At 49.6% G+C, this 24616-nt stretch overlaps 1 protein-coding gene across 3 annotated transcripts in view; it reads left to right on the top strand.

The window, feature by feature from the left end:
- The window catches only part of BABAM2 (BRISC and BRCA1 A complex member 2), a 401404-nt gene extending 379004 nt beyond the window's left edge, over nt 1–22400 (top strand). For all 3 annotated transcript variants that reach the window (XM_070449954.1, XM_020886284.2, XM_070449953.1), the window contains exon 12: nt 22055–22400. In XM_070449954.1, coding sequence (XP_070306055.1) covers nt 22055–22118 — 64 coding nt within the window. In that variant the 3' untranslated portion in view covers nt 22119–22400. The remainder of the gene's footprint in view (nt 1–22054) is intronic.
- The last annotated feature ends 2216 nt before the right edge of the window (nt 22401–24616 follow it).

The raw sequence follows: 24616 nt of genomic DNA, 5'->3' as shown, positions 1-24616 counted from the left end.
CTGTCACGTGTGATATGGAGTCCAGCCAAGGCAAGAGGGCCAAGCCTCACGGTTCTATCACTTCTCATTAAGGCATGAATTTTAGAAAAGGGGGGAAGCATCAAAGAACAGCCATCCAATCTGCACATCATTAGTGACAAGCAGAGGCCTTTTTTCTGCAGAAATGAGATTCTGTCTTGTTTGTTGTCAGCTTCCTCAGCACAGGGGCCACCTGTGAAGATGAGCTAGATTCATGACTTGTTAAAAATCACAGTTTTATAGAGGTGAGCAAAAACAGGGCACAGATACTGGGGTAGTTACCACTATGCCAGTGACCTCCCAAATCCACAGCCAGTAACAGAGCTGGGTTAGGTGCCCAAGCAGGATTGCATCTGGGAAGGTGAGTTTGTCAGTAGTGGCCAGTCTCAGGCTGTGGAACATGGAAGGGACATCAGGGATCATCCAGTACAGCCAAGGTTGAGTGTGGTCAGCATTTGCCATTGTGGTGGAGATTAAATGGAGTGATTGGTATATTTTAAACCCTCAGCACGGTGATTGGCATAGATTTTACACTTCATTTTCATTTTCTGGAAGAACTTGTTCAGGGCCATACAGTACAGAGATTAGAACCCTGTGTCCCTGATCACTGGTCCAGGGCCAGCCCAAGCCATCTCTAACCTCCCCCCTTTTCTCTGCCCATTTCTTGCTCCCTTGCTCACAGGAGCAGCACAGTGGAGTCAGGGGCTGAAGGGTAGCATGACTGTATTCATGTGCCCGTCACCTTCCCATGGGGTGACCTGGCATGGGAACCTTCTTCCTAGAGGCTCACCTTGGAGGCTGAGGGCTTCTGTGGCAGTGGAGGCAGCCCAAGGTATTCTTGAGCAGAAATAGTTCTTCTGAGAGTGTGGAGACCTGGCACTGAGTACCTTTAAGGGAAGGTGAACATTCCTGTGGCTTGACTTATTACTATAACCAGTGGGCCAACGAAGAAAAGGGGTATCGTAGCAGAGCAGGCCAAAGGAAGGACACTGCTTCACAGCTGCCTGCAAACCAGCAGGAAGGCTGCACATTGAGAAAAGGACAAAAAATTCCAGTGACTCCTATCTTCCCAGACAGAACCTCTGGCACTTAGTCATGCCTAGTGGAAAATGGAAGCCGAGAAAGCAGAAGTGAGCCTGGAGTGATCTCAGGTAGTCCTTAATCCAGAGTCACATCTGAGAAAAAATGGTTTGCTTCCTTGTGTGCCCTGGATGATCAGGGCTAAGTTGCCAGGTAGAGATGCCATGGTGTGGAGAGAACAGGCTTTAGAGCAACTGTGATTGTAAGAATCAAATGCAACAATGGCTTCTGCAGTGAAGTTATTGCTTATATTGCTAGTAAGTCATTCAGTAAACAGTTAAGAGCTATATACACTACAGTTGACCCTCAAACAATGCACAGGTCAAGTTACAGTCGACTCTCTGTATCCAGAGTTTCTCTGCATCCATGGATTCAACCAACCACAGACTGTAGTATTTATAGTTGAAAAATATCCATGGTTAAGTGAACCCTCACAGTTTAAACCTGTATACTTCAAGGGTCAACTGTATATACAGAATATGTGCAAGGTACTGGGGACAACACACACACACACACACACACACACTTGCACAAGGTTGCTGCCCTCCAGGTGCTGAAACTCATCCACCTGTTGTGTAGAAAACCAACTACAAAGCTTGCTGATTGATTTTTGGAATGGTCCATCACTGGGTGAGATTCCATTCCAGAGATGGGGCATCCATGGCATTAATTCCTCAGTATATTGAGTACAAGTCAGAATTGCAAAACAGGAGGTTCTGTAGCTCTTCTAAAACTCAAATTTAGAAAACCAAAATTTTCCATTATTGATCATTTGGGGGATCAAATAACCCTTAAACTGTCATTATTTGAGTTGCCAAAAAAAGTGAAATTAATGGGAACATATATGTAAAGGCAAGATTATATTGTTTGTCAGAATAGGTGATAATGGATCATTCAGTCAGTCCTGATCATCTTATAGATGATGGTAATAATAAATATACCTCAAGTTCACCAGCACAGCTGTTAACAGCTTATGTATTGATATTTTAACACTGTGACTCTCACAACCCTGTGAGACAGGTGGTGCCATTACACCATTTTATACATGGTAAAGCTGAGGCCCTACAAAGTGAAATGGCTTGTCCACTAGGTCATAGTGTGACTTAGTGTAGGATCTGAGGATATAGTTTGGGTTTCCCAACTTTTAGACTGATATTCTGCTCTTATAACGCCCTGCCACTCTTCCACAAACTTGATTGCCTGAGGTATCCTCAAATTGCCAGACAGCTGAGCTCAGCTGTCTGTTTGGAACTGCAGAGCTTCCGGATGCTCGCTCAGGTTTGGTGAGCCATAGTATGGATCTGTAGTGGCAGACATTTAGGTTAGGTTCTGTCCAGATAACCAGCCCTCTTCCCATTTGTTTATTCATTCAGCAAACATTTATTGAATTCAAAGTAGGTGTCAGGCACTATGTTAAGTGATGCTTGGGATGCAGTCTGCCTTCACTGGATGAACTTTCTGAAATGAAAGTTCTACATAAATGACTTATCAGGCAGCAGCCTGTGCAATGTGCAGGTGAAACACAGTTGGGAGTCCAGAGGAAGGAGATGGTGTCTGTCTCCTGAGATTGAAGTGGCTGGCACTGGAGGTCTGAGGTTGGACAGGAACTGATGTGCAGAGATGGAGAGAGGATGCTTGTGCCAGATGCTCAGAGGCCGGGGACCACAGGGGTTCCAGGTAGGCCAGTCTGCTTTGAGGAGGGCTGCAGTAGCTGAGGCAGGAGAAAAAGAAAGAAGAGAGGCAGATAGCAGAGTTCTGCAAAGTGGAGAGAATGTGTGCTCTGGGCTCACCCAACCAGGATTCAAATCCTGGTTCTGCTTTCTCATCTGTATAGGAGGGTGACAGTCCTGTTTCACAGGGGACCGTGGGTGGTTTTTGGTTTTTGTTTTATTTTTGGGTCTTCATTGCTGTGTGTGGGCTTTCTCTAGCTGTGGTGAACAGGGGCTACTCTTCTTTGTGGTGCATGGACTTCTCATTGCGGTGACAGAGCACATGCTCTTGGCACGTAGGCTTCAGTACTTGCAGCATGCGGGCTTAGTTGCTCTCTGGCATGTGGACTCTTCCCAAAGCAGGGATTAAATCTGTGTCCCCTGCACTGGCAAGTGGATGCTCAATCACTGGACCACCAGGGAAGTCGCTGTGGATATAAAATGGGAAAATGATTGTAAAATGTCTGGGTTATTGTTGTGTGCAATTAATGGTAACTTGTTATTAACTGCTATGCTAAAACACTTGATTCTCTTTTCTGTAGGCAATAAGGTTTTCCTTAAATCAGCAAATTACAAGGTGACCTGCCTTGGCATAGGATCACAATAGATCCTCCTTGCCTTGGAAATAATAAGGAAAGCAGTAAAAACTGAGATCTGTGGTCACACATGTCCATTCCTATAAAGGAATCCTTGTCTTGGGCCCTTTTACCTTTCCTTTGCCACCTCAATGCCCAAAGACCCAGTCTTACTCTCCAAGTTAGGGGCTCCAGTTATAGCAATTGAAAATACAAGTTGCCCAGGGTAAATTTGAATTCTATAGAAACAACAAATAACAGTATAAGTATATCCCCTGCAACATTTAGGATATACTTATACTAAAACGTTATTTGAAGTGTACTTGAAATTTAAATTGATTTGGGTATCCTATGTGAAGGGACAGCTCAAGAATCAATTGAACAGTCTGTCCACTGACTTGGGGAGGAGGACTCACCCATTTTCTAATCCTCCCCCTCTGGTAATAAAGGCTCAGCAAGACTTTGGCCATGCCTTCAAATCATTTCCTGGGTAGAGACAGTAAATGCTGACAGATCCTGCTGTGTGTCTTTGGGGTGGGAGCAGAGGCGGGGGGTGGGGTGTGGGATGTCTTGTACCAGCCTTCACATCTCCCCAGCCCTCTTTCTTCTGAACATTCTCATAGACAATTGGCAGAATAAAGACAGCCTTTGTGGTCTAGTAACTTGTCTCGTGAAATAAGGGCAAGCCCTCTTCACAAAGGTTCTTCTAGGAACATTGCTAAAAGTGGGGACTGTAGCTGCTCCTGTAATGTGAGTAACTTGAAACAGCCAGAGCAGGCGTGATGGTAACTGACTGGATGCTCCTTACTCTGGGAAGTCTAGGGACTGCAGAACTGGAGCTTGGAGGACGATCCAGCTGCCTTACTGCAGGTGAAATAAAGAAGACCCAGGGAAGGGAAGTGCTTTGCCAAGGGTCACACAGCTATCCAGAATTGGAATCTGAACTTCAGTCTGGGTCTGCTGCCTTGTGTTCTTATGTAATAATTCAGGGGGTCTGAGAATTCCCCACACACTTGTTTGGTGGACTTTGGCAGCATTTTCTCTGGATGACTTGATAACTCTCATCTCCAGATGTCAACTCAATCGCGTGTCCTTCAGCACTGCCATGCTCAGCTTCATGCTTGCCACCCTTAAGAGCAAGATTACTACTGATAGAGAGCTCATGGCACTTTCTAGACCAGCTTGATCTTGGCCCGCCCCAACAGTGCCTCCTTGCTGATCCCTTTGCCCCACCCTGACCAACTGTTCTGTGGTTGAGATGGAAAAATCCACCTCAAAGCAGAGGGCTTTTAACCTCGGTTTCAGAGAAGTAATTTGTCCACATAACAGGAGGTGAAAATTAAAATAAAGCAGGACGTAGGTTGGAGCAGTACAGCACTCCTGGGCTTAAGAGTGCCTTTGACCTGTCCCCCCAAGACCTGAATGATGATCTGGCTTCCAGAGAGTTCTTAGAGGACGCCTTCTGTTCAGTGGTGTCACTGGCGAGATGGTATTAGCCCTAAGACCAGCTTTATCTGCACACTCTGAAAGCGGACCTGACGGTGCAGGCAGAGCCAGCCCACGTGGAAGCCCGGAGCTGTGATCATGGGATCTTCCACTCTTTTTATTTTCTTGTTCTTGCCACAACCTGTCATGAGACCAAGAAAACTTGTTTTGAAAATGCTTGACAGCCAAAACAACCTGTTCTCAGCCCCGGACGAGAGGGTTTGTCCTCTCTGACCATTTCTGTACTGTTTGATGTTTGACTGGCTGCTGACTGGAAAAAATGAAGTTGCTGTTTTCTTCTCATATTGTTCACAGACCAGGGCCGGCAGCTTGCCAGGTCCTTGTTTCCCGTTTTATTCCCCAGCCCTTCACCAAAGAGATTTTAAGACAGCGCCTGAGTTTAAGTGATGAATGAACATTAGCAACATAAACTTATGAGGATTTAACCGATGGTTACATCTCTGCAAGCAGAGCTTGAAATGTGGGTTGTCTTTCCTAGTCCCATTAGATTTCAACCTGTGATTTTCCACTTGGGTTTTGTCCTCTTTCCTGAAGTTGAGTATGTGAGTCAGAATCTCCAGTTATCCCAGTGGCTACTTTGGGCTTCCGCATCGATGGCTCTGAGACAGCAGCATCTCTTCTCCTCCCAGGGGTTTTGGTCTTAGATGGTCTCGGGTGGGTCCTGTGAGTGGGAAGGAACTACTTCACTTCTATTCTGCAAATAGAGGGGTTGGACTGGATAAAGTATTGGCAAACAATTTGTTGTTGTTTAGTCGCCAAGTCATATCCGTCTTCTTTTGTGACCCCATGAACTATAGCCTGCCAGACTCCTCTGTCCATGGGATTTCCCAGGCAAAAATACTGGAGTGGATTGCCATTTCCTTCTCCAGGGGGTCTTCTCGACCCAAGGATTGAACCCGAGTCTTCTGTATTGACAGACGGATTCTTTACCACTGAGCCACCTGGGAAGCCCTTGACAAACAATAGCCAGAGGGCAAATTTTACCAACTGCTTGTTTTCATAAATAAAGTTTTATTGGAACATAGCCCCACCCATTTATCTTCATGTTGCTCATGGCAGCTATCACTCCAAGGGCAGAGTTGAATTGAAGACAGAATATATGGTCAGCAAAGCTGAAAATACTTGCTATCTGGCCCTTTACAGAAAAACTTGCTGATCCCTGGATTAGTTGACCTTTAGAGTTGTCTAATCCAACTTTTTATGACTTTTGAACTCATAGCAGTTTTTTTTTTTCTTTTATAGCAAGAACTCCTGAAGTAACTAATAAGGGGCTAACTAGAAGGGACCTCTCTCTTCCCTGCAGTAGTTACAATGCAAAAGGTTGGGACTTATTTTGCTGTTTTTAGTTTATTTTGCTGTATGTTTGTATTTGTTTATTGGTTTGGCATCTTTGGTGTCCATCAATTTTGGTAAAAAGACACCAAAGCTGGGTAGGTCTGATTGCCTCCAGTGGCATGGTTCAAGGTGGGACACCCGTCTGTACCCACATGGAAGAAAATGAGGGTTTGTTTGCTTGATAACTATGGCAGGAAAGGGAGCCAATGCTGCCTTGAGAACCTGTGTGGCTGCCCAGACCCACCCCACCTGCTGTTTGTGTTTGCCTGTCTGAGTCTGAGCACTGAGATGGGGGCAGGAATAGCTCAAAGTGGTGAGGTAGGTTGGTGGCCATGGCTAGAAAAACAGGAAGAAGCCTTGAAAAATGCAGAGACTAGGGAAGAACTAATCTTTTTAATCTTCTTCCCTTGGTGCCAGTCCAAACAAGAGGCCAACACAAAATTTGCATCCCAGTGACATGCATTCCATACCCACATTCCCAGTGCATAACAGGGGATCCCAGGCACAGAGCTGCATGGTCCTCCTGTCAGGCCACCCTAGCCTATAAAGAACTTTTGTCCGAACTAGAAAAAAGTGCCCCTTTGGGTTGGTGCGGGCTTGGCTAACAGCTTTGAGTAAGAAAACCTTGCCCCTTTCTCTTGGCATCTAGCCCTGGGTAAACTATCTAGTGGGCAGGGGCTGGATTTCAGCCTCCACTTGCTCCCTTGGCCAAATTTCTTTTGCAGGACAGACACTGCACTGCCTCATGCAGCAGCCACTCCTGCCAGCTGGCATCTCTGAAGTCTAGGTGGGGTGGGGGTAGGGGGGGCTCCTCTCACAGGGGCTTGCTGGCCAAAAAAACAGGTCAACTCTGCTTGACTTTGGTTTTTGAGACCACAGCAGCATGGGCTGGTCCCCTCCATGTCCATTAATACCCACTCACTCAGCAGTGCTATGGAGCAGGGTGGCCGAGAGCCTCAGGTCTGGGAGCACAGGGACATGGTCCCCCCACAGCTGTACCGGGGACCCCGATCTGGTCAAGGTGCTTACTTTGGAGAGCCCACAGCCTGGCTCTTCTTTTCCAACTTCTGACCTAAAACTGGCTCAGCTCAAGGAATGCACACAATTTTCCACAGTTACATCTCAGAGGTAATACGCTGGCAGCACAAAGAAATGTGCTAAGAGGGCCAGAACAGACGAGCTCACGGCAGTAAGAACTGACCTCACCCCCTGGGCTCTGGGTTACATGTAGCCCAGGGTGCGCAGTGACGACATTGCGCCAGGCCACCCTCCTCTGCAGGGCGTGTTGTTGGCGTGGTTTGAGAAGACTGTTATGCACTCCTTGTGGGTGAGACAACTTTGCGGTGAGATCTGGTTTCCACCTCTCAGCTCACGTTGGAAATTGTATTGGGCTGGCCATGTGGGCAAATTTTGAAAGATCCCTAACCTACCCTTTTCATTTTGCGTCTGTCAGCAGTTCCCGGCAGATAGTTCAAGGCCAGAGGATTGGGAAGAAAGCCTGGGAGCCCGGAGTAGCCAAAGACCCAATATCTACTTCCGGTCCCCTTTCTTGGTTCTTAAAAGGCTCCTGGGAATAAGAAGAAATGTAGTTTGTCGCTGTTCTGAGCCCCTAGCCGGTGTGGAGTGCTGTGCTAAGGAACAGAGTCCTGTGGACCAGAGCACTTCTCTCTGTGTACTGGAAAGATACAATGGAGGGGGAAATGGGTGGAGTGTGGGCATTAGTGCTGCTGCACCCCATGGGGAAGATGATGGGAGCCCATGAAGTTGACACTGGAGAATAGCCCTGTACCCTAGTTTCGGACCAGAGCCTCAGGGTTGAAAAGAAAGAAACCTCCCAGTTAGGAAATGTTCCCAATTTAAAAATTTTACTTTTCCAAGTCACCGGATGCATGATGATGCCCAGCACTTCTGGCTGCAGATGTTATGACCAGAGATGGGGTGGGGAGCAGCACTCAGCAGGGCCCTTCTAGTGGAACATGGGTGCCCCAGAGCCATGCTTATCCCGCTCCAAGCCTGTGGCCACGGAGGGCCCCTGGAGCTGGCAGTGTGCTGCCACAGGGCCCTGGCTCATGTCTGAACCTCACTCTGCCTTTGCCACGCACCTGATCCTGGGTAGGTTATCTGCTCTCTCCCAGCCTGCCTCTTCATATGTACAGTGGGAGCAGAGCAAAATTATCTATTTCATACACATGACTGTTGCTTGGATTAAAATGGGGTTATTTTTAAAAGCACAGTATAAACTGTAAAATACTAAGGATCGAGTTAGTTCATTTACTTCTCCAGTAACTATTAAATGCCTACTAGGAGCAGGCACTTTCAGGCAATGCCCCAGGTATTCCAGGCCCTCCCATAAACATGAAGTATTCAACACATGTGTGGTAAAATCAAGTGAAATGGGAGTTCCTCATCTAGGTGATGGGAGGGGAAGGTGGGAGGAAAGGAAACTACTCGGGTGTGAGTTCTGACCGTGTGCCTGGCACTGTTGCTTAAGTTTCTCTCTGGGGTCATCAGAGAAAAACACACAGAGACTCAGAGAGGTCTCCGAGACACACAGCCACCAAGTGACTGACCCACGTTAGAATTCAGTTCCCAGTGATCCCAGATGTTCTCTTGCCTCAGAAGGACACGAGCAGATCCCCTCTCTAGCCCACTTTTCTCCTCCCAAGCTTCCCCCAGATCAATGAGCCAGGCCAAGTCCAAGCCAAAAACGACCACCCCCACCACATTCTAGGCCAGTATAAGTGGGGATCATGTGAAATCAGGGCAAATTGAGGCTCTATCACCACAAGCCAAATCTCTGTTCACAAGGGCGCAGGTTTTAGGAAAACAACGGCCTTCGATGCATGCTCGGAATTCCTTCCATGGCAAGCCACTGTGAGAAAAATCTCACCCAAACAATGCACTCTTGGCCGCCAAGGGAGGGCGGCTGTCTTTTCAGGCATAAAGCTACCAGCAAGGACCCAGAAGTCACCCCAGGGAGCTGTAGGTTTCCCCAGAAAATCTAGCTGTTTGAAATCAACTTAGCAAAGGATTCCATTCACCCCTCTGCCCCGCCTCCCAGTGCTGACGCCTTTCTTGCCTCTAAGTCCTGGGAGAGCAGGAGGGTCATGGAGCTCGTCGTCCTTATGTGGGTTTTCAGTTGAGCAGTCGATGAATCCTTTTCTCAAGTGTAGCACCGAGTGTTTATTCTGAAAAAGGATTTTAAAGAAAAAAGAACTAAAGAGATCATTGTCTGGCTTGGTCTCCAAAAACCAGTCCAGATATTGTCTAGATTTAAGATGATCGATTTAGGAAAGAAGATTATTCATTCATTGTCATTCAGTCATTCAACAGAAGTATAGGGTATTTCTGGGTCAGTGAGGTGCAGCCCCCAGAAATGAACACAAGAAGCCTCCCATGTCTACACCATAGGGGGAAACATCTAAAGAACTGCGTTTAAAGATGGACTGACCCAAGGCTCCAGCTGGAGGAGGGCGTGACAACCCACTCCAGTATTCCTGCTGGGAGAATCCCAAGGACAGAGGAGCCTGGCGGGCTACAGTTCATAGGGTGGCATAGAGTCGGACACCACTTAACAACTTAGCACACACAACTCCAGAGCCAGAAAAATCCAGGGAATTCCTTCCCAGGAAGTCAGCCTGGCCCTGGAACTCAGAGTACATGGGGGAGGCCTCGACTGACCTCCACCATTCAGTTCACAAGGCCTCCCTGAACCTTGGTAACACTGAGCCACCAAGCTCCACCCATGGGTGACTATAGAAGTAGACATGTGTACAAGGGACAGCAGCCAGCAACCCCAGACAATTTAGTTGGAATTGTTTTGTTCCAGAAGGCGAAAGTAGACTCCGTGGGTGGGGGTTCCCAGGGGACAAATTCCAGTTCAGGAGAAGGAAGACCATCATAACTGTTCAGTGCTGCAGGCTCTGCGGAGGGCCTGATGCTTATGCCAGGCCTTGAGGGTGGTTACGTTTTCAGTAGATATGGAGGCCCTCAAAAAGTGTTGCATGGTTCAGGAAAGTACCCTTCACCTGCAAAGCAAAGGGACTCCTACTTAGCTGGCTCCCAGAATTGCCAAGGGGAATTAATTATTGTTTGTGAAACACTTTAAGATTCTCCGATGAAAGACCTTGTATAAATGCAAATTATTATTATTGTCATTAAAAGTGCTAGACAGACGTCTGGCCTTCTGGATAATACGCTGGCATAGTTCTGAGCAGCAAAGAAAGTCAATTCCAGGCAGCAAGTTTGCTCTAGTTGCTCCGGAGGAATAGCAGGAAGAAACAGTGGGCGGAGGAGGGCTCAGCCCCTGACTGTGAAGTGAAACCACCCGACTCCCACCCAGGCTGAACAGGCAGCAGTCTGTCTGGGAGTCCAGGCCTGTGTGTCTCCTGAGGGTCAGGCCTTGCTCAGATCTTCCCCTTGCCCCCTGCAGGAAACAGCCCTTGTGGAGTACAAGAGCTCACCATGAGTGAGTGAATGTCTGGTTGTCTGCTAGTCTGACGGATGAATGCTGGCCTCCATTCTTGGAGTCCTAAGTCAGATCTGGAGACAAAAGAGAGATAGATAGAAACCTCTTGTCATGCCTTTGATGGTGCTTATTAAGGCTCTTGAGGGAACCCCTTTAGCAAAGCCCAGGGAGAGGTCATTTATTAAATTACTGCTTCCACTAAAGAAACTGTCTCTGGCTGAAGTGCTTGGATTGATACCAAAGCAATGATAATAATAATGGATAATAGTACAGTCAGCCCTTCATATCTGTGGGTTCCACATCCAGAAAATATTTCAAAAATATTTGGAGGAAAAAACTCCAAAAAGTTCAAAAAGCAAAGTTTGAATTTGCCAAGCACCCGCAACTATGTACATAGCATTTATATTAGTATTTACATTGTATTAGGTATTTAAGTAATCTACAGGTGATTTAAAGTATATGGGAATATGTCCATAAGTTATAAGCAAATTCAGTCAGATCTCCACATTTGTAACATTCCATATCTACATATTCAACCAGTGGAGGATAGGAAACCAGAGTTAGTTGAATCCAAGGCTGCAGAATCCAAAGATACGGAGGGCCAACTAGTATACCACTTTATATAAGGGACTTGAGCATCCTTGAATTTTAGTATCCGAGAGGGTGCTGGAACCAGCCTACTGTGCCAGGTTCCAGGGGATGACTGTATATTAGACCTGGAAGTAAATGCAGAGGCTATCCCCTCACTTTCCAGATGAGGCATCTGGGACACAGAGAAGTGAAGTGGCTCATCCACGGTCACATAGCAAGTGCCAGGATCACAACTCATGCTTAATTATGTCAGGGTAGTAATCCCTCCCACTGTATATAGCATTTTACAGACACATCACTTCTGAACAGCTCTGGAGAGTTTTCAGAAGCCCACAGATGTTACTGTTAAAGGAATCTTCTGGTACCTTCGCTCTTCTGGGGCTCATTATTTGGAGAACATTTCTGGTGCCTCCTGCATGCCCTTATGGGTATTGCAGGTGCCCTTCCTCCTCCAGACACTCAGACTAGGCCTCGTTCCTCCATAGGATGTGTTGATATTTCCAGGAACCAGATGGGCAAGTGAGTGAGAGGTCCAGTTCCTCCCTTCCGTCCCTTGTTATCACAGTCATAATTCTACTGGAAAGTCACCCAATGCAAGTTCCTAGATGAGAGCTAAGGATGCCACTCACCACCTCCGGACAAACAGACTTACAGGATGGAAGAAACAGACATAGGTGTAATGGGAGTTACCAGTAAATAGCCCTCGGCATTCATTACTGGGCCATTGGCAATTCCAGTATTATGGAGTTTTAATGAAGGAGAATAAAAGGTCCTAAAATGATGTTTGGGAGGGGAGGATCACCAAATCAAAGAAATTTAGAAATCATCTCACCCACGCCTTCATTGTGTGGATGAGGAAACAGAGTCGTGAGTCAGCGTCACACAGCAGATGGGGACGTGGAGGCCTCGACTCTGCGCTTAGCCACCAGCACTCTTTCCACTGGAAATCCTGGCGGTGTGCAAAGTATGTGCACTCTGGAGTCAAGCAGCGTTGCCACCTGTTAGTGATATGATCTTAGAAAATTATTTGGCTTCTCTGAATCATAGACTTCTCATTGGCAAAAATAAAGATATAGGCGTCCCCCTCTTTTGGAAAAGTTCACGTTATGCCACTTCGCTTTTACAAAAGGCCTACATTAGTGCCTGTTTTCAGTGACCCAAAGACATCCAAAGAGGATTTTCACTTTTATTTTTTTTTTAAAGGCAAAAATAGCTTTCACTGTTTGTTTTGTGGCAAGCCCTTGTAGAGGCAGCGTACACCCTGAGCAGCCGGAGTGGCACCGCCAACCCCATTCCCCAGGAACCATGCTCTCATCTCAGCATCAAGCCACCAGAGCTCACTTTCTGGAATTGCTGCTTTTCTATCTGTGGGCCCAGGTGTCTGGGGATAGCGTTTTAGCTGCTGGGCCAGGGGATTAGCTTGAAAAGAAGAGGGACCATAGCCCTCCTTGCTGTCTCTCCCCCAGATCTTCAAGGGGTATCTGTGAGCACCCACCTAGGAGGGCAAACACCCAGAGTGTTGGCCAGTGACGAAGAGGTTCATTCAAAAGCCAGTAGACAGGGGCCCGGGAAGCTATAGAAGACAGAGCTTCGGCCTCTAGATGCTGAGAGTCTGGTGGGAGAAACCAAATTTACAACCAGGCAAACAACACTTAAAAGCCCCAGAGAGACTCTCTGGAGAGGAGGAGAATAGTTTATGCTCCAAGGAGTTGATATCCTACGTGCTCTCTGTCCTTCAGGGGTCCAGTACTCTCCTGGTCAGCTCCACCAGGACCCTGGGCACTTCCTCTCTGTGGGCAGTTCTTTGGTTTTTCCCCTCTTGCTGACTAAGGGGGAGAGGGTTGTCTGTGATCTTGACGGTGACTCACTGCCATCAGACAGGCAGCTGGCTTCCCCTCAGCAGTCCAGCACAGGTGAGCTGCATGAGTAGCCCTCCTCCCAACAGGGCCTGTGGACAATCCCAGCACCCTCCACAGGCATCTGCCTGGCCATCAACAGGGCCAGTGCTGGGCTCCTGCCCATACAACCCCAGGCAGACAAGTTGAGATGCCCATTGCCATGGCACCTACCACCTGAGATATGTCAGATGTAGGTGCAAATAGGGTGACAAGGTGGACACAGAGAGTAGCTCTGCTCTGGGGTCCCAGGCCTCAGGAAGCACCACATTCCTTAGCCCACTATCTGGCCTAAGCTTAGTGCAGCCAGGTGCACTGGGTCATCACAGCCCACCCGCCCCCACCTCCAGGGTAGAGGGGGGCCAGCCTTTCTCTGTGGCCACACTGTCGGCTGCTCCTCCCAGTGTCTCATCAGGCAGGTTCACAGTGGAAAGAGCATCAGCCTGAGAGTAAGGAGATAGAGAGGACAGGCTCAGATTCTACCTACTAGCTCTGGAGTCTCAGGGCAGCCCCTTGGGACAGCCATTCATTCATTCATTCCTGCCTTGTGAGGCCTATGGACCATGGGGCACTAAGGATGAACCATCACCCAATTCTGCCCTCAAGGGGCTTCAGAGAAGAGCTCAGCCTTGTGAGAGGGGACTATTAACTTCTCCAGTCCTTAGTTTTCCCTTCCCCATAACGGTTGGAATATACGGCCGCTGAGGTTTCTGTTATAAAATTTTATCATTCTAAAGTACATCTTTAAATAAACCACGTGTTTATTACATCGTTTGAGAAATGTTTGTTGAGCTGCAGTGTGTCGGCACTAGACTCGAAGCTGGGCTGCAGAGAGGGATGAATATGTGCAATGGGGCTTGCAGTTAAGGAGCTTCTGGTCAGACGTGGGAGGGTGAATAGACAGATGTGGGCAGGGCTAGAGCCCAGGGGAGGAAAGCAGCCCTGTGGCTGGGAGAGCCCAGGAGGACTTCCCTGCCCAACCCCCTCATCTTGCCAGCTGGCCGTCTCATGGCCTCCTCCTCAGACCCTGCACCAGGGGATGCCGAGGGAGCAGAGGCGCCTACAGTCCACCCCCACCCCCACTCCTGGGCAAGGACTGGCCCTGCAGTTGCAGAAGCTGGCTGCATGCTGCTTTAGCCCCAGAGGAACTGGCTAGGCTCCAGAAGGCCTCCTCAGAGAGTCTCAGATGGAGGGAGAACCACTAGGTAATTTTGATCATTTCAGTACCCATTGACAAATACCCTATGATTTAGAAGGAGCCAGATTTCATCCCAATACTTTGATGTCTAGAAATGGATTCCAGTTGGTTGTTTGTCCTCCTAGAACAGCATTTTATTTAATTCAACACATACTGAGACTACAGCCAGCTTTCTCATGGGCGAGGAGCCCGAGCTGTATAAGACAGAGTCTAGACACCAATCTAAACATCTCAAACTCAAGGCAGACCATGACTGGGCCTGAGGTTGGAGGCCAGTGTGCCGTGGAACTCGGCAGAGGGGAGATTGATTCCAGCTGAGGGCAAGGACCTCTGCCTGAGGCTGCGAGCGTGTTCTCAGTGTGATATCAAGCCTTTTGCAGCTCGTGGGTTAGTTTCCTTGTTTTGCGAGCTTAGATTCCTTAAAAACAAACCAGGCCTGCTCGAGGATTGGCACCTCAAGGGAGACTGTGTACATGAACCAGTTATAACCACTTGTTTGTTCCTAAAGCCCATACCAGCAATCCAGACTGGCCTGGCAGGGCACAGCTACAGAATAAGCTCCCATCGTGCCAGGCATTTGCTCACCAGGGCGCCCAGAGTCGGGTGGGCCGTCTTCACAGGGGCTTTTGGAGGGCTTGGGGTGATGGGCATTGAGGCAGAACCAGGTCTCTTTGTGGAGATCCTATTATGAGGATGACCCCTTTGCCACGGGAGAGTAACCCCCGATGAGTCAGTCTTTACCATGGCCATTCAGGACAATGAGGACAAGGCAAGACCACAAGGATGATTAGCGGGACTTGTCTTACACTATTTACAGGACCGCTTTGATTTTCAGACCACAGTCAGCTTGCATATGACTGATTAAAAACATGTGCCAGTTGAAGTCACAGCTGCAGAAGAAAACTGGAAAAAAGAAAGGAGCCTTAGATGTTTAGGAACTCGCCTCTATTTGCAAAAATGAATTCTGACTTGATTTGTGTGTCCTTGATTTCCTGACAGTGAGGTTCATGTCCCCAAACCGCTTCTCCCACCCTGTCCCACCCACCCCCGAACTGGCCTGACTCAAGCAAACATCTTAAGGCTCATCTTATGATTGCCCAAAGAAAAGCATTTGGGAATTCCAGAGAAAGACCTCAGAGTCCTGTTTCGGAAGAGAGCAGCTGTTTAGGCTTCTGCAGAATCAAAGGTCCCAAGTAAATGAAGTTAAAGGCAACAAGATCCCAGGGGCTACTCCGTCAGGTCGGGCTCCCATGGGAAGACGAGCTCTGGTGGCACTGGGGTCAGAGGCTCTCTTGACTGAACTCACTCAGCCTCTCTCACCTGCAAAATAGGACCATGACTCCTGCCGCATGCGGCAGTATCGTGAGCAGCACCTGCGCAATGTTCCATCTGCTTTCTGGGCTTCCTTCCTCTTTCCCCGGAGTCTCCAACCTCTTGGGACTTTTTATTCTCTGTTTTTTGTTTTCATTTTCTTAAAGTGGTACTGATTCAAATGTTTAGATGTTGATTTCACAGATTTTTGTCCTTTTGAAAAGGTCCATTGAATAAATCAAGGCTTATAAATACCAGCAGGGAAAACCCCTTTTGGTGAGAAAGGCTCCTAATTGCCTTCATCTCAAGGCTTCTGAGGATTCCTCTCACGGCTTCCCTGTCCCCACTCTCCTTAGTGCCCCCAGAGCCCCTGCCCAAGAGCACCTAGATGATGGATTTTCCAGGCATTGTTACCCCTGATGACTTAGCTTGAGCTCCCTGACTCTGGACCTCTGCTCAGTGGGAGGGCAGACATGGCTGAGAGAAACGAGCCTCCCTCCTTCTCACCACTGCCTGTGATTCCCAGAACATGTGTTCGGAGCTCTGCCATGTTTGCAAAAAAGCATCCCAGATAATGATGAGCACTGCCTCCCCGCAGCACAAGTCCTTCCAGTGCCTCAAGGCCTGGGCTTGGCTGGTGCCTTGATTTAACCAGTGAAGAGTCAAGACACAAAGAGGTTAAGTGGCTTGCTCAAAGTCATGTGGATTTCTCAGAACCATAACTGGGTGGCACCTAGAGATGACCAAGTATCCATCTGCCTTTTGGAGGTGAGGAGCCGGGCCTCGACTAGAGCCCATGACTTCTGCCTCGTGGCTCAGGGCTCTTTCTGCTCACCCCACTGTCTCTCCTTTTTAGTACTTGTTGTCCTGGACAGAGAAAGGTCTGTTCGAGGACTGGGCCAACTGTGACACCCCCACTTCTGGTAGCCAGAGCCATGTGATTATCTTAAACATCTGTCAGGCCCACAGCCCACCTTCCCCCAACCACACTCTTGACCAGAGCTGCACACAAGAGCACACCCAGAACTCGGGCAAAAGCCAGCCAGGGACGCAGGTGCCTCCCACTGCAGAGCCCATCGTTAGATACCATGAGTCCACCTCCAGTGGCTCTGGGCTGCATTTCAAGAGGTTCACAGTTTCCTGACAACTTTGGCTGGTTATCAAGTCCTGAGACCAACCATCTCTGTGCCTCCAACTGTGTGTGTGTATGATCTATGAAAAGTGATCCAAGAAGGCCCAGAGGAAAGGATGATCTGGGACCTCTCCATCCACACAGTTTTTTTCTCTTTTTCTCTTTTGCAGCCACACATGCCCTGACTGTCCCAGGGACTCAGTCTTTCCCCCTCAGACCCAACTGGGTCCCCATGGTAACAGTTGACATCTATGGATCAAGTAGTATGCCAGGCATCAGGCCAAGTGCTTACTTGGAGCATCTCATTTAATCCTCATGAGGATTACTCTTTAAGGTAGGCATTATGGCTCCCCTCTTATAGTCAAAGAAATTAAAGCTGAAGAGGTGAGTCACTTGCACAGGTGGGACAGCCAGTAAGGAGCAGGGCCAAGCCTTGAGCCCAGGCGTGGCTGGCTCCAGAACACACACTGCCTGTCCTGCACAGCCTCCAGCCTGTGGGGCCTTGGAGATCATCAAGCACAGCTTCCTGCCCTGAAGATGAGGGATCTGGTGCCCAGAGGGAAGTTACTCCTGGACCCCAGGCCCAGAAAAGCAGACCCATTGAGCCCCCCAGCGCCCTGATTCCTGACCTCAGGGGTCTGTCTGCTCTGCCCTCCTGACAGTGCCTATGAGCTGAGGCCAGGAGCCAATCCTGCTTCTGATTCATGGAAAACCTACCAGACCTCGGCCTGGAGTCAGTTCTTTAAGTTTTATTGTGTTGATCTGAGACTCTGTGATTAGACTAAGTTGTGATTTTATAAAATCCAGAGTGAAGGGACTGAGATCAGTGAAAACAGTCAGAACCTGATGTTGTCCTCAGGCATATTTAGCTCTAATCTGGTCTAAAAATAATTTCCCTTCTAGTGTGAGTAGAATGAGGAGCTTGACTGACTCAAGGCCTCTATCCTGCAGGCCCTTTTGACCAGAGAAGGGGGACATGAGAAGACCTTCCCTTCACTACCCCTGTAACATGCTTACACTTTTAAAGCTTACCATTTACTTTGTCTTTGGGTCAAAGAGTTTTTTTAAAGGTGACAGACTAGTGCCATTGGCAAGTGATATATTCTGAGCAGCTCTCCACTTTCTCTGATAAAAAAACTGAAATAAATGAAAACAGTGCTTCAAAAAAAATCTATAAATGGCTGGGAGCCAGTTGTCATTTTCCCCTTCCTCCCCCCTTCCCCAAGCTGACTTCGTGCGGCTCTGCGTTGAGAAGCGCTCACTGACAGCAGCTGGTAGCATCATGCCTTTAAATAGCACTGCTCCATACTGCTTCCCCTTGGCGTCACACAGTTTGCCCTGGCAGGGAAAGCCCAGGACAGAACAGGAAACTTTAGAATTTTCTGAAGAAGGAAAGAGCTTGCTGTAAAGCTTGCTCCCTCTTGCCAAGACCTTTCCATCAAAGGAGCTTGCACTGGTGTGGCCCCTTCCACCAGAAGTTTCCAAGGAAAAAACTGAGCTGAGGAGATTCGCTGCATCAGATTCATCCTGTGTGACACCAGGCATGAGGAGAGAGCCCAGGGCCCTGTTTCAGCAGCAGTCAGTCCCACTCCTTCGTCGGGCACCTACTGTGGGGCCAACCGGCGCCTCTCCCCATAGTGTCCTCACCTGGGATCCTTTGTCGGGCACCTACTGTGGGGCCAACCGGCGCCTCTCCCCATAGTGTCCTCACCTGGGACCTAAGACAGGGGTGCCTCCCCACCTGGTGCTCAGACTCCGAGATGTCCTTTGGGCAGGAAGGCAAATGCAGCGGAGGTTGGCAGCAGCCCATCGGTGCCGGACCCCCTGAAGAAGGGCCACCAGGCCCCGCTCCAGCAAACACAAATCCTGCTGGGGAAATAGCAACATGTGAAACACTGGGAAGGAATGAACGGCCCTCACGACCCGTGGCGGCAGCCAGTCAACAAGCTTCCTTCCCACACGTGGTCCTGTGAGAGTGTCACATCAGGGAGGGCTTGTCGTCCCTTCTCACCCTGGGGAAACAAAACTCAGGGCATCTCTTGACTGGTCCGCCTGGCTCTCGGTCTAGGGCAGCTCCTGCCTCATTGCAGTCCTCCTCCCCATAAGGACAATTGTGGGCAAGGGCTCCAAGGTTCTGTGTCTCAGAAAAGGTGGAGGATTGTCTGGAACAGGGATGATGGAGGGCATTGATCCTTCTCACTGACAGTTGGCATAGGCTGAAGTTTGAGAACGGACGACACTTTTGCAGTTTTCTTCCTCAGAATCTAAATGTCACATCTGCCTGCTTTCTGGGCTTGCTCTCTTTCACCCCGAAAAGCATGCAAGGGACCTGCTTCAACTGCTCTCGCAAACCGGTGGTTGTTAGCAGTTACCTTAATTACAGCCATGAAGTCCTCGCCGGGCACTCTGTACAGGCCAGGCCTGTGGGGTCACCGAGAAGGAGACTCGCTCCCTCCTTTCCGGGGCAGCAGTGCCGCCCAGAAGAAGCACAGGGAGTGCATTCAGGGAGAGAACCTTCTGGTGACCAGGGAAGGCTTGATGGGGGCAAGGGCATTTGGCCTGAGCATGACTAAAGGCCCGGGGTGGTAATGGCACATGTGAGGAAGAGCAGGTGGCCAGACGGGAGGAAGTGGGAGTGGAGGCTGGCGTCCGGACTGTGCTTGGGCCTCAGGGAGCTTATGACACCCCCGATTGCTCTCTTCTCATGGATGGACATCCCCTCATTGCCTCTCACAGCTTCAGCATGTCTGCCATCTGCCTTTAAGTGAGCACCCTGACTCGTAATGTGCTTCTGATCTCCTGTGACATCACAGTGAGGACACTCACCTGCAGGTTTTCTGGGAGAGGATCTTCAGCTTTCTTAGCTTCTCAGTGATGGAGGGCAGGGCATGATCCCAAAATGAGACTGAGGAAAAGTGCAGATGACAATCATGGCACCCCAGGCTGGGGGTTTGGGCAGTTGAAGGGTCTTGTTTGGGGTAGGGACACAGACCCACACTGAAAGAGAGTTCATTTACCTGCAACAGGAAGGTGAAGCCTTGCATCCCAGGAAGAAACAGCAGTGTTGTAAAAGGTAACAAGGCAGGGAGCCCAGGGTGTGGGGACACCAGGGAGGAAGAGGAAGAAGCTGCAGGATGAATTCGCTGCAGAGGTTTAGGGAGAAGTGGAAAGTGAGGGTTCTGTTACAGAAGTACCAGGGCCCGATGCACTTCCAAATGCGTAATAACGATGAACACATCCATGTGGCATGCACTGGCTTGGATGAATGATAGACGTTCAGGTCATGATGTCCTGGTTGGAAATGTGAGACTGGCCATTTGGGAGGGAAGGATGGAGACCCAGATTCCAGGGGCAGGGGGAGGTGTTCTCTGCTGAGGGTGTTTCAAGCCTGAGAGGAAGCGAGGGGAGTGGAGAGCAGGACTGGAAGAGGCCAAGGAGAGATGTCACCTGGGGGTGAGGAGGAGCAGGGAGAGAAGGGAGGGAGCAGGTCTGGATGTGTAATGTCCGGGCAGTAGCTTCCAGACGCAGGAACCACTGCAGAGAAGCTGCAGAGGCTAGGACTGAAAAATCTAAGCAAATCCCTGAAATGTGAAAGAGGGCTTCCCATGACCTGGCTTTGCGGGGAGGGGATCAGGCAGGTGTCATCACTGATGCTCTGTGTGGCTACCTCATGGTGACCCCAGGGCTGCTGAGTTTGTGGGACTCCTCGCCCGACATCGAACCACCCGTTTGAGCTTCTTGACTCCTGAGCAGTTCTCTGCTCTTTTCTCACGGGTGGACGTCACCTCGTTGCCTCTCACAGCTTCAGCACGTCTGCCATCTACCTTTAAGTGAACGCCCTGACTCCTAGTGTGTTTCTGATCTCCTGGGAGCCTGGAGCACCAAGCTTAATATTTAGGACTGTATCCTAAATATTAATAACATAGGCTTGGGTAAGGTGCCTGAGGCCTTTATGGTACTGATGGTGACAGGTCATCTAGCTCATGTCACAGGTCCGGGTGAGCCACTGCTGGATAAGTCAGCTGCTCCAGTCTCACCAGCACCGGGGGCTAGGGAGGGAGGACCGGGAGGCCCACAGGGTACCCACCCCAACCTCTCCGTCTTGTTGTCTTCCACTTCCCACCACGCCCTTTCTCTTATGGAAGAGTGTTTAGTTCCCAGCTCACGAGCAGCAGTCCCATGCTCCCCAGGCCTCTGCTCCTGCTGCGTCTTTCGCCTGGAACATGTGTAAAATGCCTGCTTCACCTCCTCCTCCGTTGATTGCCCCAAGCTGGTGCCTCATGGCACCTCTGTAAGTGCCATCGCCACAGCAGTTGGTATTTCTTCTGTGTCTGCTGCTCCTCGAAGCTGATCTCACCCACATGGGGTGCCATGTCTGGGGCATCTCCCAACCCCTGGCACCTCAGACAGTGCCGGGCACAGCCTCCTGCTATTGAATGGAGAGTCTGCTTCTACAGGTTCGAATCTGGGTGCCGGAAGAACCAAATGGTCTGCCCCAGATCCTGTCGCTGGTCTGAGAAGGCTCTCCTGACACCCAGCCTGGTTTTCTTTCCAGTAGATCAAACTACGAGTATATTTGCAAATAAATGGAGACCATGGATCACTTTGAAATTCATCATATTAGGCCTTGCTTATCTATACGCAGGAGACCTGGGTTTGATCCCTGGGTCGGGAAGATCCCCTGGAAGGAAATGACAACCCACTGTGGTATTCTTGCTTGGGAAATCCCATGGATAGAGGAGCCTGGTGGGATACAGTCTACAGGGTCACAAGGAGTCAGACATAACTGAGCGACCAGCACTTTTTCCTTTTCTTTGTATGAAGTTGAAGATCCAATTGAGTGAAAAGTACAACCCTGTTGATATTTCAGATCACGAAAATGACTGGTTGCTTGGCTTGGTCATTCTCTGGCTTGTAGCTTGGACCCTTGGTTTTGACCTGGGAAAGGGCAGAGAAAACCTGAGTACTGATGTCTGATGGGAATTGGCAGCCAGGAAGTTCTGAATACAGACCGTTTAAGCATCCATGAGAGAGAGCACAGCAGTGAACTGCATGGACCTCTCTTGGAAAAATCCAGAAGGCTTTGCATCAGCAGAGAAGGAAAATCCAATCCAAGATGCATGAACAATAAATAACAACTGTTCTGAGTTAGGTTGAAAGCTCTGAGTTGCACTTTTTTTTTTTTCAAGTTGTTTGTGCTAACCACAATTTTTTTTTTCTCCCCTTTTCCCACCAGGGCTTATTTCAAAACCTTTGTCCCTCAGTTCCAGGAGGCAGCGTTTGCCAATGGAAAGCTCTAGGAAACACCAGTCTTGAGAGGTAGCCAGCCAGACTTCTCTGTCCACATGCGTGTCAGCACATATGACTGCTTCCTGGAAGCCATTGGAATGTCTTCATGGCAGCGTTTCGCTCACACAGCAGCTTTGCTCCCCGACTGGAACCCAGACTTGAGCTGGCTGGAGGGAACCTGGATCCCAGAGCCCGCCCCCCCGCTCCGTCCCCCGCCTCTGGTGGCTCCCTCTTTGTTTCCTGCAGTATATTTCTTAGTTGAAAGAAATAAAGTCACAAATCATGATGCCGTATTTTTCCAGGGAAAGTAAGACATCCTAAATGCACACACCCTGATTCCAAAGCCTTTGTCTCTGAGACCTCTTTTTAAGTTTTCAGATTAAACACACCTTTGCTTTTCTCTTTTCCCCGAAACTAGTGCCTGTGTGTTTCACACCCCAGTGTTTCCCATTTTGGACAGTCCTCCACTTGTAAAGGTGCTGCCTGAATGAGTCTGACCAGCTGGCAGGGTTTCAGCCACTTCCCAGCTGGGCCCAAGACCGGTGCTCAGGAACAACTAGGTTCCAGCACCAGCCTTGCTTCCAGGCCCTTGTGTGTACTCCAGGTACAAAGCCCATCCTGACCCAGAAGGCAGTCATTAAAGTCATTAAAGTTTATTGAACGCCTCAAGAAATTTATCTCTCTTCTCCCGCCCCTCCCGATGCCATTGGGAGAGTTGTTTGGGCTTATGAAGCACTGTGTGAATTATACCTGGAAGACACAGGTAGGGTCCCATGGACGAACCCTGGATCAGGCCTGCCAGCTCCACTGCCACCCAGGAATGGGGCTGGGGAAGGTACCATGAGCAAGCTCCATCTTCCCTAAATTTGTGGATTAGCAGAGCTGGGCGGGGTTTCAGAAGTCATCTGTTTGCACCACCGAATCCCTCTCCCCTGCTACTCCCTTTCAAGTCAGAAGTGAGAACCAAGGCCCACAAGCTAAAGGAATACTCCCAGTAAATTAGCACAAACCTGGGAGCTGGGAGCCTTACATGGCTTCCCTCAGCTTACACTCAGGCTGACCACAGCCATCAGGCTGACCACAGCCAGCTTGTCCACTTGACAAGGTCTAGTTTAGTTTAGCGGGGTTCTACCCTGAGGGCTTTCAGCCCCGGAAGTGGGACCCTGGCATGGAGGCGAGAGAAACAAGCTGACCTGTGTGGCCTGGGCTCCTTTCTTCAACTCACCTGCCTCCCATCTGCTGTAGGGCCTGCACGGGTAGAACCCGGCCCCTCACTGTTCTCTCAGCTCCTCTTATGGCTCCTGGAGCCCATGTCAACCTGAAAGGGAGCCAGCTCAGGACCCTTGTGGGGGCCGATGAGAGACACCCCTCCTTCCGGTGTTCTCCAGCACTCGAGAATGTTCTCAGGAGGCAGGGAAACTGCTAGAAGAGACCTCTCAGCTTGGCTTCCAGCTGAAGGGCTGCCCGCCTCTGGGATCTTTCACCACGTGAGTACTTCACCTTGAAGCCTTGGGAATTTCTGTGACAGAGAACAGTCCGGCGTCCCGTTTCCGCACCCCAGCTCTGCCGTCAGCCAGCTGTGTGACCCTGAGTAAGTCCCTTCTCTGTGTAGTCAAAACCACCCCAGGAGCTTTTTAAAGAACCACTGCCCAGGGCCCCACTGCCAGCCTGCTGAATCACATCTTGTTAGCTGAGGCTTGGGTGTCTGGATTTTGATAAAACTCCCAGGTGATTCTGTTGAGCAAGTGGTCATGACCACACTGGAGTCTCTGCTGATCAGCTGCCTGCCTCCTCTTCATCAGGCCAGCTGTGGGCCAAGCTCCACTCTCCTGCTCCATGACACGGTCACTTAGGATGGAGGGGCATGGATTGGGCTCGATGCCCATGGAACCAAGAGTAGACTGAGTCAGACTTTGTTTCAGACCCAGTAGGGGTTTCCAGCTCGAGTTCTAGCAGGGGCTGGTTGGCAGTTATGAGATGGGTGCAATCACATGGCCTGGACCCTTGGCATTTCAAATAGCCAGTCAGTAGTGGCAGCAGCCAGTCCTGGGCAGTGCAACTCAGGAGTGGCCTTCCTGCCCTTGCCAACCTCTAGGGGTCCAGACGGCTCAGGCTGGCCAGATCGTCCATGGTAGCCCACACATCTGTGAAGCATGCCCGACCAACCAGAAGTGCTATCTGTGCTTTATCTCAGCACATCTCTACAGTAGACCTGTGAAATAAGCAAGTGAGGAGGGTCGCCCTTGTTCCACAGGTGAGGAAACAAGATCAGAGAGGTTAATTGAGTTACCCATGATCACCAGCTAGTCGGTGCCAGTCGGGACTCAGCCCATGCTCCAGATCCAGTGCTGCTTCTCACTTTTGTCCGTAACTCTAGGAAACAAGGGCTTCCCTGGTGGTTCAGCGGTAAAGGATCTGCCTGCAATGCAAGAGATAGAAGAGACTCAGGTTCAATCCCTGGGTCGGGAAGATCCCCTGGAGTAGGAAATGGCAACCCACTCCAGCATTC

This window comes from Odocoileus virginianus, chromosome 2 (assembly GCF_023699985.2).
Source record: "Odocoileus virginianus isolate 20LAN1187 ecotype Illinois chromosome 2, Ovbor_1.2, whole genome shotgun sequence".
Classification (NCBI taxonomy): Eukaryota; Metazoa; Chordata; class Mammalia; order Artiodactyla; family Cervidae; genus Odocoileus; species Odocoileus virginianus.
Note: the sequence above shows the minus strand (reverse complement) of the source record. Positions and strands in the feature narration are given on the sequence as shown.